We start from the raw sequence: 17,113 nt of genomic DNA, 5'->3' as shown, positions 1-17,113 counted from the left end.
TAACACTGGGACCCTCTAACAGTGTCCCACGCTGTGGTGACCCCCAACCATAACATTGCTTTCTTTGCCTCCTCATAACAATAATTCTGCTGCTCTCATGATTCAATGCAACTATTATTGAGATGGAGATTTGCCAATGAGGTGTCTACACACAGGTTAAGGACCACTGCTCTAAGAGGACCTAAGAACTTAGCCAAATGGAAAGGTCTCTGGCAAGCAGAGCCTGAGTACCCTGGTCATCAGAGAGGCTCGTGAAACATGGTGCCTCTTTTTACCCCTGTGGCTCAGGCAGCTAGCCAGAGTTCTTTCTCTCCAGCCACATGAATGGTAAGAAGTGTGGGATAGTCCTTTATAGCAACCGTTTTGAGAATTCTGGAATTTTGGTTTCTTTAAACACAGAGAGAGGGAGAGGGAGAGGCAGGCTGGAGAGATGGCTGAGCAGTTAAGATGGCTGCCCTTCCAAAGGTCCTGAGTTCAATTCCCAGCAACCACATGGTGGCTCACAACCATCTGTAATGAGATCTGATGCCCTCTTCCGATGTGCCTGAAGACAGCGACAGTATACTTACATACATACAATTAAATCTTAAAAAAACAAACGAATAATCCTTAAAACAAAACCACACACACAGAAATATAAGAGCGTGCTTTTATTTTAAGCCCAGGTGTAGGAATGTGGGGCTGCTTCAGACTGTCCGAAGTAACTGACTATGATTTGCCTCATGCTCTAGCAGAGGCATGGTTTTGACAGCTGTAGAGGGTTTCTGCGATTGTGTGATGTTAGGAATTTTGGGAACTTTTCAGAAGGTATAAATGGTAGGTGGGGTTGGTGGTCCTTCTTGGGGGTGGGGGTGGTTGGATTCAGAGATCTCTTATCTCTCTTCCCCTCTATCCTTTCTTTTCTATCTAGTGATAGAGAATGAAATTGGGGGATAAAGGGTAGGAAAAGAAGAACCCACAAGGGGTTGGGGATTTAGCTCAGAGGTAGAGCATTTGCCTAGGAAGCGCAAGGCCCTGGGTTCGATCCCCAGCTCCAAAAAAAAAGAACCAAAAAAAAAAAAAAAAAAGAACCACAAAATAGAAAACACCAGCAACAAGGGAGATGTGGCGGCTAAACATGGGGCTTGAAAGTTAAGGGTTTAAACAAATGCCAGCAAGAAAATGGAGGGGGATAAAGGAATAGGGTTTTTTTTGTTGTTGTTTTTGTGTTTTTGTTTTTGTTTTTTTAAGATATCGGCCAAAAGTTTATTGTAGCTGCTACCACTGAGAAATCCCTGCTTTGCTTCCAGAGGGGATTTTCTATTTTTTTCTTATTCTTCATATATTCTATTTTTAAAAAAATTGGAAGAATGACTGAGCAGTTGGAAAAATTTTCAGGTGGCAATGGAGGGGGCCTGAGAAACAAGAAAATGGCTGAAATGGGGGAAACAGAAAGGGTTGCAGAGTTGGCCATGCAACTGGGGAGTTCATGAGCAGAGAAGGAAGCACACGGGAAGCAAGGAGCACCAGAAAAGAGAGAACACAGTTGTTCAGTCCTAGTGACTGAGCAAGAGAGTGGGAGTTTCCCACAGGAGAAAAAGGGGAAAGCAACTGTGCTGGCCGGCAGTTAGGTCAGAGAAAAGCCTGTGGGAGGACAGTCTGATGAAACAGCCCATTTAGAGAGAAAGGGTTAATCTTGAACCAACTGAGCTGCCAGGGCGGAAGGAGGGGTGGCCCAGGGTTACAAGGTCACCATCAGCTTTCCCAGTAGTCATACAGCATATGCCTGCTAATGGTGTGGGGCAAGGTTATGACAAGATAGGATGGTCCTATAGAAATGAAGATTTAAGGTGTTTGAAAGAAGCTGTGGTCTTATCTGGGATACAGTCACCTTAGTGTGAAATAACTGGACTACTCAAAATAGAAACATGCCCCAAGACCGGAAGGAATTGGTAACAGCTGGACTAGAGGCTGGCCCGAAGTTGCAATGGTTAACCTTGTGGAGGGAAGGAAGTGAGAATTTTGAACAGTGAAATAGAGCAATGGGAAAGGATATAGTCAGAGACCAGTGACTGGGTGAAGGGCAGTAGGTATGCTGATGTACAAGAACAGATTCAATTTGATGAATTATAGAACAATGTCACCTAGCGGCTTTAAGAGTGTAGGACAAAGTTGAGCCTGGGTGGGGGGATCTACCTCATTTACAAAGATTATACAAGGATCTGGAGAAGCCTTCACTGATGTTTCAGTCTCAGATGTGAACAAAGCTGTATGAGTCCCTAACACAAGTCAGGTGTTTTTAGAAACCTTTGAAAATGTGAATACTGAACGTAAAAGAGTTATTAGACCATTAAAGGTGAGAACAGTGCCTATTGACCAGCAGATAGGGGATATGACAAACGTGGGTTATGCTGGTGTCTCAATTGTAGTAAATACGGTCATTTGCAAAGAGACTGACCAAGCTGCTAAAGGTCTCAGATCTCAAAATGCCTGGTTCTTTAACTGTGGGAAATATGGTTGTTTGCATCAAAATTGTGAACAAGGCATCTCTACAGGCAGTGGTTTTTCTAGCTATAAACCAGAAAGAAGGCCTAGGCCTCCAGGAGCGTGCAGGAAATGTGGCAAGGGTTGCCATTGGACCAGTGAGTGTCGGTCCAAAAGAGATAGTCAAGGTAATTTATTACCATCAGGAAACAGACTTTGGGGCTTTGGGTTCTAGCTAGAGGCCCTGCCATAAAAATACAAGCCTTTTCAGCCAAGGAGTGACATGCAGACTAAGAAACGAAATATTACATATTTAATGCACTATAGGCAGTGAGGGTCTAGCCTTGGCCACAGGTAAACTTCAAAACTCAATGTTATGAAATAACTCCTGTTTATGGTCCTTTTCCCTCAGGGACAATAGGGATGGCCTTGGGAAGGAGCGGACTGTCTTCCCAAGGATTCATTATGCATCAAGGAATTATTTATACATGAGATTTCAAAGGAGAAATTAAAATTATGGCCTATGTAAGAGGAAAATGCAATTTTGTGCAGGTGATAGGATTGCTCAGCTGCGACTACCTCATGGGCAAAGCTGCTCCTGTAGAAAGAACAGGAGAGTTCTCTTGAAAACCTCGGCCACAGACTCAAAAAGCACTTCTTCTCATTGAAAATGTCTCTGTTTATAACTTCCTGCTACACACAGCACAATTAACGGCTTAAAACAGAAGTGGGGAAATGTACAACAGTTTTGAGAATTCTGGAATTCTGGTTTCTTTTAAAAGCACAGAAATAAAAGAACGTGTTTTTGTTTTAATCCCAGATGTAGGGATGTGGGGCTGCTTTGAACTTCAGAGGCAGCTGACTGTGATTTGCCACGTGCTCTAGCAGAGGCCTGGTTTTACCAGCTATAGATAGTTTCTGCGATTATATGACATTTGGAATCCTGGGAACTTTTCAGAGGGTGTATAAATGCTAGAGCCCTGAGAGGCAGGGTTAGTGGTTGTTGGTTGTTCAGGGAGTTGGTAGTTAGTAGTGGTGAGTAGTGGTGCTCAAAGAAGAAACAAGAGAAAGAAATTAGATTCAGAGATCTCTCTCACCATCCCTTCTCTCTTAATAATAAGGAGTGAAACTGGGGGGATAAAGGTTAGGAAAAAGAATAACCCACAATATAGCAAAGATCAGCTACAGTCCTTGGGGACTGACTAGGTACTACCTTGGGAATCTCTGGAAATTGAATCTCTGGCCATGGTTCCATGTAGCAGTCAATCAGCCAGCTGTGTTGGTAAACTGAAGGCTGTTCTCATCTGTCCTGAGATCATTTATTCCCTAGAAACAAATGTTCTTTGACAAGAACACAGATAGTTTATGTAAAATAGACCTAAGAACCCAGATGTCACTGCTCCCTCTACTGAAAAGGGGTTCTAGGAGCAGCATCTGGGAATGGCACTGTTGCCCAGGAGATGTAGGTGCTCTGAAGCGCAATGAGTTAAAAGCAGGAGGTGCCAAGCTGCTTGTGGAGATAGCCAAGTGACTATGTGAAGTAGAAACTTAAGGATTCTTTGGAAAGTCAATTGTATGGTGTTTTTCTGGGGCAAACACGTGAAGGAACGTTTGTAAGAGGCTAAGGCAGACTCAGGAAGGAATGTTTAGCTGAAGCAGACACAGTGAAAGGACACGTGATGGATTCTTCTCTAACAACAGGCATGCATTGGTCAGCTTTACACTGCGTAGCTGAGCTCCATTTGTTGGGACCCATAGAGAGAAACGCACCAAAAACCTTCTGGTGGCTGCTGCAGGTTCTTGCCACTTCTGTGAACTCAGGTTGATTGGCAGAGTGATAGAGTGATGTCAGCTGAGACAGACGCATGTGCTGAGGCAAGACCTGTGGAGGACACGAGCTGTTTGGAGGGAGTATAAATAGAATCAATGGACACTGACTGAAGCTGAGCTTAGCCTGCTGGCACCGCTAGTTTCGAGATTGTCGATCTTGAATTTTTGCTTATCTTTGCTTCACTGAGACACAGCTGAGAACTGCTGCTGGAATCCCTCTCGGTCCCTCCTGCTGACTCATGCCAAAGCTGAGGCCTGGCTGTCTCTGCTCGGTCGGCCACTGCTGCGGATTCCTGTTTGCTATCCCGACTCTACCAGACTGGACTGCTGGTACCTGTGTGAAGTGTTTGGGAGTGGCTCAGGCTGCTGTTGCTGACCTGTGAACTGAACTGCTCATTTCCAGACAACAGACAGGAGTTGCTCCAAAGAACCTTTCAAAACAGGTCCACTACCCCCAAATCCTTTCTTTTCTACTACCTCTGGTGGGTGGTGGGCTTAACAAGGGCAGTTAAGATGTTTAAGAACCATCATCAAAAATAGGATTTGAAAAAATTAAAGTTAGTTTGTAGCAGTAAATTGTGTTCTGCTCTGTGTTCCTGGTGGGAACACACCTGCTCTATACCTGCCCAAATGTTTTAGATTCATTAATCACACACACACACACACACACACACACACACACACACACACACACACACACACCCTTTGTATTTTAATATGCCTTAACTACGTCAGTGACTGGGCCACTCCTGACCCTCCACATGGCTAACACACTCCCCTCCCATTTCTGAGTTAATGCTTATTAAATCTGTATTTTACCTTTGTTGCCCTGGACCCTCCTAGGGCTGCTTTCATCTTGGCCACCTCGCCCTCCTGTTCCTTCCCATTGTGGTCCATCTCCTACACCTTTATCATGGCCGAATCCCTTCTTTTTCTTTCCTCTGCGTTTCTTGCTACGGAATCCTAAAAGTCCTATCTCTGTCTCTCTGCCCAGCCATTGGCCTCTGGTAACTTTACTTCTTAATCAAAGACAACTGGGGGCAGGGACCCTCAGCATAGATGTGCAGGTTCCTGTGGGACTTAACACAAATAGCACTAAAACCAATTCACAACAACAGTTATGCCTAATCTTGTGAAACCAGAAGCCAAGAGGGCAAAGATTGGTGTCGTGTGGTGCTTGTTAAGAGTCTACCAGATGCAGGGCTGGAGAGATGAGTCAGCAATTAAGAGCACTTGTTGCCCTTCCAGAGGACCCTGGTTCAATTCTCAGCTCACCACTGTTTGTAACTCCAGCTGCAAAGAAGCCAACACCAGTGCACATAAAGTCAACAATTCTTTAAAATAGTCACATATGGCCAAATGCGGAAGCACATACGTTTAATCCCAACACTGGGAAGACAGAGGCAGTTGGATCTCTGTGAGTTGGAGACCAGCTTGATCCACATAGTGAGTTCCAGGTTGGCCAGGACTACATAGTGAGACCCTGTCTCAAAACAAACACTAAAAAAACTAAAAAAGTCACTAGACTTCCTGCACTGGGGGTGGGGGGAGTGCTGTGCTGTGTCAGCTGTGCTTTGAGGAGGCAGAGGAAGCATAAGGAGTTGTAAATGTGGCTGCTTCCTGCCTCTTGCCACCCCGAAGCCACTGGCCTGGCATGACAGCAACATTTTGTCACTCTTCCAGGATTAAGCCACCACTTCTACATGCTGTGACAACCCATTACTTGTAGCCCAAATCCCCGTGACCCATACGGGGCAGCTGGTTCTTCTCCCACCTCTTTCTCCATATTCTCTGACAACATTCAGCAGCCCCTCGACCAAAGGAAACACCCACTGAACTACCAAATGCCCTTCACTGGGTGCCTGTGTACAACCACACGGTAAGCCTCGGGGTGGAGTAATAAACCAGTCAGCAACCCCCCAGACCATAGAGAAGTCCGTGCCTACAGAAGCCAACAGGAAGCTGGGGAGGGTTGGAAGGTTAGGAATTATAGGAAAGAGGTTTCATCCCCACGCTAGGCAGGTCATCCCTATGCCTCCTCCTTACTGAGCACTGCACCATTTTTGAGCTGCTGGGAACACCATGTCTATGCCTGTATAGACAATGGGTTTACTTCCTTTTCATTCTGGTGCTGTCCCAAAGTACATTCTCTATACCCCAACCTTATCTCAAAAACTCCCTTTACTGAGGCCCCATGTCAGTCTGGGAATTCCCCACAGGGTCAAACTGCCAGGACCCTCTGCCGTTTGGAACATATTCACTGAGTCCTGTGAAACAAACCCCATGGAAGTACAGGAGCTGCTCGTAAAATGAAGGAGATAACAACAGTGAGTGAGCAGATAAACATCACTCTGCCCACCACCCAGTTCTGGAAGCTGCTTATTCTTAGTAGTCGTCCCTGGCAGTAGGTACCTAGAAGTGGGCGGGACAGGAAGTCTGACATAGGTGCTGACATTTACTGATGTCATCAGCTTGAGAACATCTCCCCAGGTACAGGACCTGTATCTTTTGATCTCTGTGGTCCTCGTGTGGTTAGCACAGGAGCACTGTATCTCCTGGAAGGAACCTCTGTGGAGCTGATTAGCAGCCTGCCCTTCAGAATCTGAATCACCTTGCAGGTAACTCAGGAGGCTGCCCATGGCTGAGCTAGAACACAACAGCAATGCCAAAATTCCAACAGGACACCTCCAAAGTACACTGCATGTCTTGTCTAGAGAGCAGGGACCTCCAATGGGAGGATATCATGGTTGGAAGGAGATACCATCACTCTCTAGGGTTGGGGGTGATACTATGAAGGCTTGGTCCTGGCTGACCTCTTAGGTGTTTGTTTGTTTGTTTGTTTGTTTGTTTGTTTGAGACGGGGTCTCTCTCCATAACTTCGGCTGTGCTGGAACTCACAAAGCACTCCATATTTGGAACTGAACATAGTGATGCACACTTTTAATTACAGCAGAAGGCTGTTGGATTTAATATCAGGAGGCGGAAGCAGGTGTGTTTCTTAGTTCAAGGCCAGCCTTGAGCAGAGTACCCAGAGCTGCCCTCCCTACCCTGCAGAGACCAGGGCTGCCCCTCACGAGGCTTACACACCTGACACCAGAGAACAAAAGGAGTCACACAGTGAGCTGGCAACTTCTGACTTTCCTACTTCCTCAGCCTCTTCCAACTGCAGCTTCAAAGGGTGTCAGACCAGGTTTCCTGGGTCTATCCTAATCACAGTGGTCCATATCCTAACCATCCCACCTGTGGATACAACTATGGTTGTACCCTGCTATGCCCATATTCAGCCTCAGTCCTCCCACCTGTGGATACAACTACAGCGAAGTGGAAACTTAAGGGTTCTTCTGGAACTCGGTTGGATGGTCTTTTGCTGGGGCAAACATGTTGAAGGAATGTTTTGTTAAAGTGTACACAGGTGTGAAAATCTAAGGCAGACTCGTGAAGGAACTTTTCGATGAAGCAGACACAGGACAGAGGATGTTCTGCTAAAGCAAGCGTGTGAAAGGACATGTGATGAAGGCTTCTTTGCTAACGACACACACGTGTTGGTCTGCCCTACATTTCGTAGTTGAGCTGCGTTTGTCAGGACTCTGTGGACTTGGGCTGATTGGATGCAAGACATGTGCTGGAGCAAAGCCAGTGGAGGACACATGATATTTGGAGGGAGTTTAACTAGGACTCCACGGAGTGATGGAGAGAGAGCTTGGCTTGCTGGTACAGCCAACCGTGCAGTGCTCTGGGTCTCAAGTCTTCACTGATCTTTGCTTCCCTGAGAGGAGCACAGCAGACAATTTGTCCCTCTGGGTCCTTCCTGCTGACTCAAGCCCAGTCCTGGCTGTTTCTGCTAGGTCATGTCACTGCTGTTGCTAACCCGACTCTACTGAACTGGACTGCTGGTGTATTTGTGACGTGTTTGCAAGTGGATCTAGCTGCTGCCACCTGCTAACCTGTGAACTGAACTGCTGCTGATTTCCAAACAACACAGATGGGAGTTGCTCCAAAGAACCTTTCTAAACAGGTCCACTTCCCTCATATCCTTTCTCTTCCACCACCTCTGGTGGGTGGTGGGCTACAAGGGAAGTTAAAGCATGTAAGAACCATCATTAAAAGTAAGGTTTGAGAAAATTAAAGTTACACCATTGTTACATCCTGAGATGCCCAAACTCACTCCCAGGCCTCCCAAAAATCTTCACCATGTTTCCCTGTGCTTCAGCTGGAAGATGTGGGAAGTAAGGCTCAGTATAACAGAGAGGCTTCCTGATAGAGGCAGGGTTCCAGAACCTGTCAGTGGCCACACGAAGAAACTGTTAGGAGACCCCCAACACAGCAGAGGTTCTCTTTCAGACCCCAGATTAGGCAAAATCAACAACAACAACAAAAAAAAACCAACCCACAAACAAACACCTGATTTCACAGAGAGATCCTTTATTAAGCAGGGAAGAAACGTTAAAGTGGTTGCTCTCTGACTCAGGCACAGAAAGAGCAGCAAAAATAACCTACGCCAGTAATTTTTAGGAAGAGAAAAAGGGGAGGTCTGTGTTAGAATGGATTAGGATGCAGTGGTATATTCTAATTGGCTGTGTTAATTAGGTGAACCAAAGGGGGCTTTGATTGCTGGACTTCAGTATTTTGATAACTGCACCTTGGTAACCAGCCTCAGGAGGAGGAAATAGCCAAATAACCCTGAGTTTAGGGATGTAATCTGTGTTTAGCCAGGCAGGGCAGAGGGAATGGAAGAGAAGGGCAAGGCCTGCCAGATCCATGATGGCCAGAGTCCCTTCAGAAAATGAGACTCACCATGAGGTAGAGTCCTGAAGGGCTGTATCAGGGACTCCTTTCTTGTCTGAAATTGTGTGAGGAGGTGAACAGAAGTGGCTTCAGAGAGAGCCAAGAGATCCAAGCTGGAACTGCTAGGGCTGGATCTGGGCCGGCCATCCTGCCCATGGCTTCATGTGCCCGCTAGGGATGCCCAGTTTATGATGACTCTCTCAGAAAGGCATGATGTATGCTCTGGACTCCTCTCCCTGGGTCTCCTAGTTCCCCAGGCTTAGAGGAACTTCCTGGGGTTGAAGAGGAAAGGGGTGGAGGGAGTTTTATACAACAATAAGGGGTGCCCACAGGTGGCAGCAGTGGCATGTGTGAATGGGCGTCCTTTTCCTCTGTAGCCTAGCCAGGGTAGGTATGCTGGAGTTGGAAGAGGCTTGTAGGGGTTTAGGAGATGTCCAGAAAGGTGATAGCTATGCTCTACACTTTACAGAAGGTCTTTACAAGCACCACAGATGTCTGCCGGAAACTGGAGGTGGAGCTGGCCTGGAGCCCAATCTGAGGGGTGGGGACAGAGGCAGAGACAGAGGCAAAACATGTTGGAGCGGGAACTCCTAAAACCAGCCAACAGAAGACTCGGGAGAAGCACTATGGGAGCATGGGCCATGCTGTATGGAGTCTCGCTGATCTGTGTGCTGGACCTAGGTCAGCAGAGCATTGCTGAGGAGCCTAGCTGCGGTCCTGGCAGGGTCCGGAATGGAACTGGCACGAACACACGCTGCTGCAGCCTGTGTGGTCCAGGTAAGGCAAGGAGAGTGGGAGTCAGGATTTACAGCAGCGCCCTTCCCTGCACTCATACAAGGAGGTGGGTACAGGGCACATGTGAGTCTAGGACCTTGAGTCCGGAGCTCTGAGGAGCTAGAGGGACAACTATCCTAGGTTGTCCAATATCAGAAATGTAGGAGCTGAGGCAACAGAGGCTGGAGACTTCTCCCTCAAGAGGGATCTAGGGTCCAAAATGAAAGAAGACCATACCAGGACCTGTTGGGTGGATCAAACCTTAGCCATCACTGAAGCTACTCTTTGTCTGGGTTGGAGTCTCAACAGTCTCCTCTGGTCTGTCCACTGACTGTGACTTACAATTGTAGGTGTAGGGCAGTCTGTGGACCAAAGAAAAATATCTCAGCAAACACATTTCACCGTGCTACACCTCTGGTATAGAAGGGGGCAGCTCTGACACCCCATGTCTCTGTGATAAAGATGTGGACAGCAGTCAAGGCAGATGATGAGGTACTCTAGTGCCTTGAGGGGCAATGCAGGGTGAGAATGGGGCAGCATGGGTCCAGGGCCCACAGGAAACCCCAGGCAACTCCCACATCTAATGGAACTTATGAAACCACAACTTTAGAGCAGTGGGGGGATGTATACTAGCTGTCAGCCATCTGAAATGGAACACTGAGCTAGACAAAGCCAAGGATCTTGCATGGGTGTTGATTGAGAATGGAGACACAGCACCCTAAATACTTGAAGAACCAGCAGGAGCTCTGGAGAGAAGGGGCTCTGTCTGTCTAGTGGCTGAGGTTCTTATTCTTACCCAGACAAGGAGGACTGTCCAAAAGGAAGGTGCATATGTGTCAAGCCTGAGTACCACTGCGAAGACCCTCAGTGCAAGACCTGCAAACACTACCCCTGCCAACCAGGCCAGAGGGTGGAGTCTCAAGGTAGGTTCCTGAGAGACTGATGAAAGCCGCAGACAACCAGAAGCTAATCATGAGTTGGACCTAGGGCCAAGCTGATAAAGATACCCAGTGAGCATGTGTAGGCATGTAAGAATGTTTGCAGATATAGCTCTCATGGGCACATCTTCTGGGTAGGCAAAGACCTACATCCTAGATTCTAGAAGGGATAGGTGGGTCAAGTGGTCTCAGGGTATCCGAACCCTTATTAGCCTGGAATTCTCCACCGTAACGAGGGTGCTGAAGTCTCCTCAGGCTTTGTGAGAGGCTGTGGGGAATTGCCCAGGTGCTGGTCTGCTCTCAGACTGTAATTCTATGACTAGGTCTTACCCCCAGTCCTGTCCATCTTCACAGAAACCAACGTTATCATGCCAGTTCTGGTATAAGTATACATGATACTGCTTATTCAGGTCTTAGTCCTGTAGACATTAGACCTGGTGAATAGACAGACCCTAGCCTGACTCCTTCCTCATTAACTTCAGTGGACCTCATAGTCTGTCTATCCACAGGGAATATTAAGTTTGGCTTCCAGTGCGTTGACTGTGCCATGGGTACCTTCTCTGCAGGTCGTGAGGGTCACTGCAGACTTTGGACCAAGTAAGTCCTGGATGAGTAGCCTAGGTCCATTCTGAGCGAGCCTCTCCTATCCCGCCTTTGTAGTGACCACCAAAGAACCCCAATTCATCTCCCAGATGGTTCAGAGGACAGCCATCCTCCTACTGTGGCTGCTTTGGTAACCGATCCTGACAGTGTCTGTGTCTGTGTCCCAGCTGTTCTCAGTTTGGATTTCTCACCGTGTTCCCCGGGAACAAGACCCACAATGCTGTGTGCATCCCGGAGCCACTGCCCACTGAGCAATATGGCCATATGACTGTCATCTTCCTGGTCATGGCTGCATGCATTCTCTTCTTAACCACAGTCCAGCTCGGCCTACACATATGGCAGCTGAGGAGGCAACACACGTGTCCCCGAGGTCAGTTGTGTCCCAGGGAAGGGGAAAATGTGTCAGAGCAACCTCACTTACCATAGTTTACCGTAGAGACCCAGCCGCTCCTGGAGGTGCAGTCACCACCAGCTGAGGATGCTTGCAGCTTCCAGTTTCCTGAGGAGGAACGTGGGGAGCAGATGGAAGAAAAGTGTCGTCTGGGGGACCGGTGGCCATGAGGCCTGTTCTTCCTCTGTGCCCCAAATCGGACTCTACAAGACTTGCCCAGACATACCCTTGGTGAGAGCAGGGGCTATGCTCTGCGTCCTTCCCTGGGCCTGGCCTCACTCCCCTGGACAATGGCGGAAGTGGGTATGAGATGGTAGTGGTGAGTTACAACTGAGCCCTGTGGCTGCCTTTCTCATTTGCCAGCTCTGTGGATCAGGGTCTTTGGGCCCTCCAAGAGCACCAAGTTTAGCACAAGATCTTATACAAGTGGTTTTCAATAAATACTTGTCTAGTAACCTGAGTGGCTGTGTCCTAAGGACAGAGGAAAGCAAGGAGCCCAGGGCTGCATTTGGGGATACCGTTGTCATCCTACGCCCATGGTCATTTCCAGAGTATGAAACAAAGAGGGCAGTCTAGTGAAATGTCTTGGCAGGCAAAGGCTCCTGCCTCCAAGCCTGATGAACTGAGTTTGTTCTCTGGGAACCACGGTAGGAAATTCTGTTAATGCCAACAAGTTGTCCTCTGACTTCCGACATGCCTACACACACACAAACGCACACACGCGCATGTACACATATGCAAATAAATGTAGCAAAAACTTTAATAATTTTTTTCTTCTTCTTCTTTTCTTTTTCTTTTTTCTTTTTTTCGGAGCTGGGGACCGAACCCAGGGCCTTGCGCTTGCTAGGCAAGCGCTCTACCACTGAGCTAAATCCCCAACCCCTAATAATTTTAATGGGAGGAAGAATCTGAGGCTTGTCCTCAGAGCTCCTTCTTGGTGGTAATGGTGTCAGAAGTCAAGGTTAACCTTGGACACAAACCTTCAATAGGGACCATCAGGCTAAGGTGGCTTTAGGGAAGTGACAGTCTATTTACTGAATACCTGACTACTTCGCTTCTCTTTTTTAAAATTTATGTGTATTTATTTGGCCTTTGTAGGTTTCTGCACATCATGGGTAACTTCCGGAGCAGGAGTTATGGAAAGTTGTGAGCCACCGTGTGGGTGCTGGGAACTGAACCCAGGTCCTATGGGAGAGGAACGGGTGCTCTTACTGCTGAACCAGCTCTCCTGTCTCTCTTGGCTTTTTGTTCAAATCGTCCCTCTCACTTCTGTTTGGTCCACAGTAGGCAGCCGTGTGTTGGGCTACAGCCCTTTGGGATGCCTGTGGAGACTGGGTTTTGATGGCATTTTAGGACATTGGCCCTGGCCTAACTGCTTTAAACTTAGGCTTTTGCCAGTTTCCATTCTGAGCAACTTTTGGCACGAGGCAAATTCCCTGAAGTGAATGGGTTTGACTATGAGGCATTTCCAGCAAAGCATCTTTCCCACTTCATGGCAGTTGTTGGGGCTGCTCATAGGAGGGTTCAATGAGAGCCAGCATAGTGGTGCACGCCTTTAATCCCAGCACTTGGGAGGCAGAGGCAGGAGGATCTTTGGAGTTTGAGGCCACACTGGTCTACATAGTAAGTTCCAGGACAGCAATATCTACATAGTGAGACCTATCTCAAAGGGGAAAAAAAATCAGTAAGGTCATCTTGGCATGGATGTCCAGGGAGTGGAAGGCCAGAGGGCAGGGGTCTCAGCAGCACACCTGAGGCATCTGCACACCTGGACCCTTACTCAGCCCATCCCCCAGTCTAACTCTCCTGTCTTATCTCACAGCAGGTGTAAAAGGGCATTGGATCTACAACCTCTGATGCTAACAGCCCCATTCATACACAGGCTCCTGGGAGAGACCGGAGGAGAAGGTGGAGGACATTGGGATCAGAACGCAAAGAAGTTAGGGCCACATGAAGTTCCTTAGAGATGTACCAGCACCCTCACTGCCAGGAGCTGCCTCTTCTGCACCCTACTGGGTGGGTGAGGAGTCATGTACAAGAGGCAAGGCTAGAGACAGCCTGGGAAGGGAGGCAGGGTCTGGGGGCATCTCCCAACTTGCCCATTACGTACCTCTAGGTTCTGAGCCATAGGCAGTTGAGTTACACTGGAACTGCCACAGGTGGGACATCCCCAAACAGATGACGTGTGTGCAAATACCCACAGGCTGTCTCTGCTGGAAACTCCTCCTGTGGGTGGCTGATGGGTGTGATGAGATCGTAAGAGATTGTGCAGGGTGGGGCGAGGGGTGCTGTAGTCTTTGCTGAATCCTTACCTTGAAGCCAGCAACCCCCATTCTACTCACGTCCACCTCAGGGTCATGCTCATGAGATGAGCAGTGTCTGCCTGTAAGTTAGATCTGGGGATTTCCACTGAGAACTGTGAGCTGTGCAGGGCCTTCTCAGTTCCCAAAGGTGGAGACTGAGGGCTTGTAGTTGAGGGACAGTGCCCATGACTGCAAGCAGGTGAGTGTGAAACCCAGAGGTGCTAGCATGTGGGGAAGAGGACCTGATAAAATATTCTACTGCAGAGGTCTCTTACCATCCCAGCAGAGACCACTTCAGAACCTGCCTTCTGAAGTATTTGCCCACCTGCATAATCTGGCAACCACAGCTAGGTGTAGCATATCGGTAGATTGTTAATCCTCTCTAAACTCCCAGATGGGCCTCTCACGCTTCCCACTAAAATGCCCTGGATTCCAGAAAGAAAGACACACATGCAGCCTTATTTTTAATGTGCCCTAAGCAGGTCAATAGCTGGGCCACTCCCTAAGTCCATAAGGCCACTTCCCTCCGATATTCATGAGTTAATACTTACTAAATCTACATTTTGTCTTTGCTGCCCTAAACCCTGCTGGGCAGACCGCCTGGGGCCACTCCCCACCCCCCCCAGTATCTACATGTCAGCTGTTTCTAGCTTAGTGTGTTTCCTACCCTCTGTTCATGGTCAAGTCCCCTCTTCCTCCTCCCTCACTCCCTTTCCAGGAATCCTAAAAATCCCGCCTCTGTCTTCCTGCCCAGTCATTGGCGGCCGGGAACTTTATTGACCAGTCAAAAACCAACTGGGGACATCCTTCAGTCCTAAGTGTGGCGGGGAGGGGAGGGGGGGAAATGACACACTACTGCAAGCAGGTTTTTATCTAACATAGTTATCATGAGAACCCAAACGACTACAGTTGTAGCTCTGCCTGGCGTGGACTAGCAGGAGGGAAGCCTTGCAGCAATTCCCAGAAACCCCTACCCCACAGTAGCTCTCCGGTTCTTCCGGAAAACCACAACGCATGTGCGTGTGCGCGTGTCTACACACACGTACACACACACACACACACATACACACACACACACACACCCTTCGCCTTGATTTTGTAAGTTTTGTTCAGTCTCAGATAAAGGCCCAGAGGCCATCTCAGTTCCCAGAAATGCTTCCGGCCACAGCTAGTGGCTCCTACCCAGCATCCACCCTCTCACCTCTCATCCTTCACTCAGTGTGGAACATGCCACAGCCTGACAAAGACCTGTATTATGGGAAGTGAGAGGCCGGTTCCTTTTTACAACTCAGCAACCCCTCCCCCAGCCCCAGGCTCCTGATAGCTGTTTAGGGACTTTGAGGGGAGGTGGGTAATGACTGTCCTTAGCTGCTGAGGTCTGCTCCCACTGACCGGTAATAACTACAACCTCTAAATCTTCCCTGTACTGGGCGGGGCTCACATCCCAGACACTATCCCTTAGGCAGCCACTAGCCTCTGTGGGAAGCAGCTTGTCTTAGGGTTTTACTGCTGTGAACAGACACCATGACCAAGAACGTTTGATTGGGGGCAGCTTACAGGTTCAAAGGTTCAGTTCATTATCAACAAGGAGGGAAGGGGCTTGAGACCCCATATGAACAACAATGCCAACCAACCAGAGCTTCCAGGGACTGAGCCACTACCCAAAGACTACACATGGACTGACCCTGGGCTCCAACTGCATAGGTAGCAATGAATAGCCTAGTAAGGGCACCAGTGGAAGGGGAAGCCCTTGGTCCTGCAAAGACTGAACCCCCAGTGAACTGGATTCTTGGGGGGAGGGCAGTAATGGGAGGATGGGAAGGAGGGAACATCCATATAGAAGGGGAGGGGGAGGGGTTAGGGGGATGTTGGCCCGGAAACTGGGAAAGGGAATAACAATTGTAATGTAAATAAGAAATACCCAATTTATTAAAGATGGAGGAAAAAAAAAGGAGGGAACATGACAGCATTAAGGAAGGCATGGTGCAGGAAGAGTTGAGAGTTCTAGATCTTCATCTGAAGGCTACTAGCAGAATACTGACTTCTAAGCAGCTAGGACGACCTTTATGACCCCCTTCATGCCTTCAAAACCAGTACCACCTGGGTGACTCCTACACATTGCCAAGTACAGCTGTAGCATGAGGCACAACCTTGGTTATCTCTGGAACACAGCTTCTCTGTGCTCTCAGAAAACACCTCCCAGAAGATTTTGCCTGGTCTTAATCACCACCAATTTCTTAGCTCCAGTTAACCAGCTATCAGTTGTCCCAGTCGTCCCTTTTATTCTGGACTCTAAGGCCAGAGCCACGTGGCCAAAGCTGTCAAGTTCTGCTGCTTACTGGGGCTGGAACATGGCCCCCTTGTTCTATTACATTATCACTTTCTGTTTTCCAGCTCCTTCACTGGGTAAGCTTGGCTGTCCTGGAACTTGCTCTGTAGATTGACTTTGAATTCTAGACATCTGCTTGCCTGTCTCCTAAGCACTGGAATTAAAAGTGTGGTCCACCAAGCCTGGAGTTAAGTTTTTCTTTACCTACAGCTTGTTCTGTTTTAGGCTGGCCTTGAACTCAGAGATCTTGTCTTTGCCTCCTGGGATTAAAGGTTTGTATTACCATGCCTGGACCTAATATGATGGGCATTTCTGAGACTTCCTTTGTCAACCTAAGTCTCTTCACCTTAGCCTTAGCAGAGTCTTCAGACAAGGGCAAAAAGTAGCCACATTCTTCAACAAAATAGCACGAAAACTGTCTCTAGGCCACATATTGAAATTCTCCACTGAAACTCTTGGGCCAGTCCTGTACAATTCAAATCACTCAAGTCATCTGCATTCCTACTAAGATAACCCATTAAGCCCCACTTAAAGCATTCCACTGCTTTCCAAATGCAAAGTCCCAAAAATCCATGTTCTTCCAAACAAAAGCATGACCAGGCCTATCACAGCAATATCCCACGACCAGTACCAACTTCTTAGGGTTTTACTGCTGTGAACAGACACCATGACCAAGGCAAGTCTTACAAGGACATAT

At 48.0% G+C, this 17,113-nt stretch overlaps 2 protein-coding genes across 2 annotated transcripts in view; both read left to right on the top strand.

Annotated features, from left to right (window-relative positions):
- The window catches only part of LOC116891772 (ubiquitin-conjugating enzyme E2 R2), a 618,378-nt gene that overhangs the window by 352,262 nt on the left and 249,003 nt on the right, over window positions 1–17,113 (top strand). The window lies entirely within an intron of this gene.
- Window positions 9,648–12,271, top strand: Tnfrsf18 (TNF receptor superfamily member 18). The gene is made up of 5 exons (XM_032892937.1): window positions 9,648–9,855; window positions 10,653–10,775; window positions 11,300–11,387; window positions 11,561–11,763; window positions 11,830–12,271. Exons 1-5 carry the CDS (start codon window positions 9,651–9,653, stop codon window positions 11,952–11,954), a joined length of 744 nt encoding a protein of 247 aa, XP_032748828.1. The 5' UTR covers window positions 9,648–9,650; the 3' UTR covers window positions 11,955–12,271.

This window comes from Rattus rattus, chromosome 1, assembly GCF_011064425.1.
Source record: "Rattus rattus isolate New Zealand chromosome 1, Rrattus_CSIRO_v1, whole genome shotgun sequence".
NCBI lineage: Eukaryota > Metazoa > Chordata > Mammalia > Rodentia > Muridae > Rattus > Rattus rattus.
This window is presented reverse-complemented; position numbering and strand designations above follow the sequence as displayed.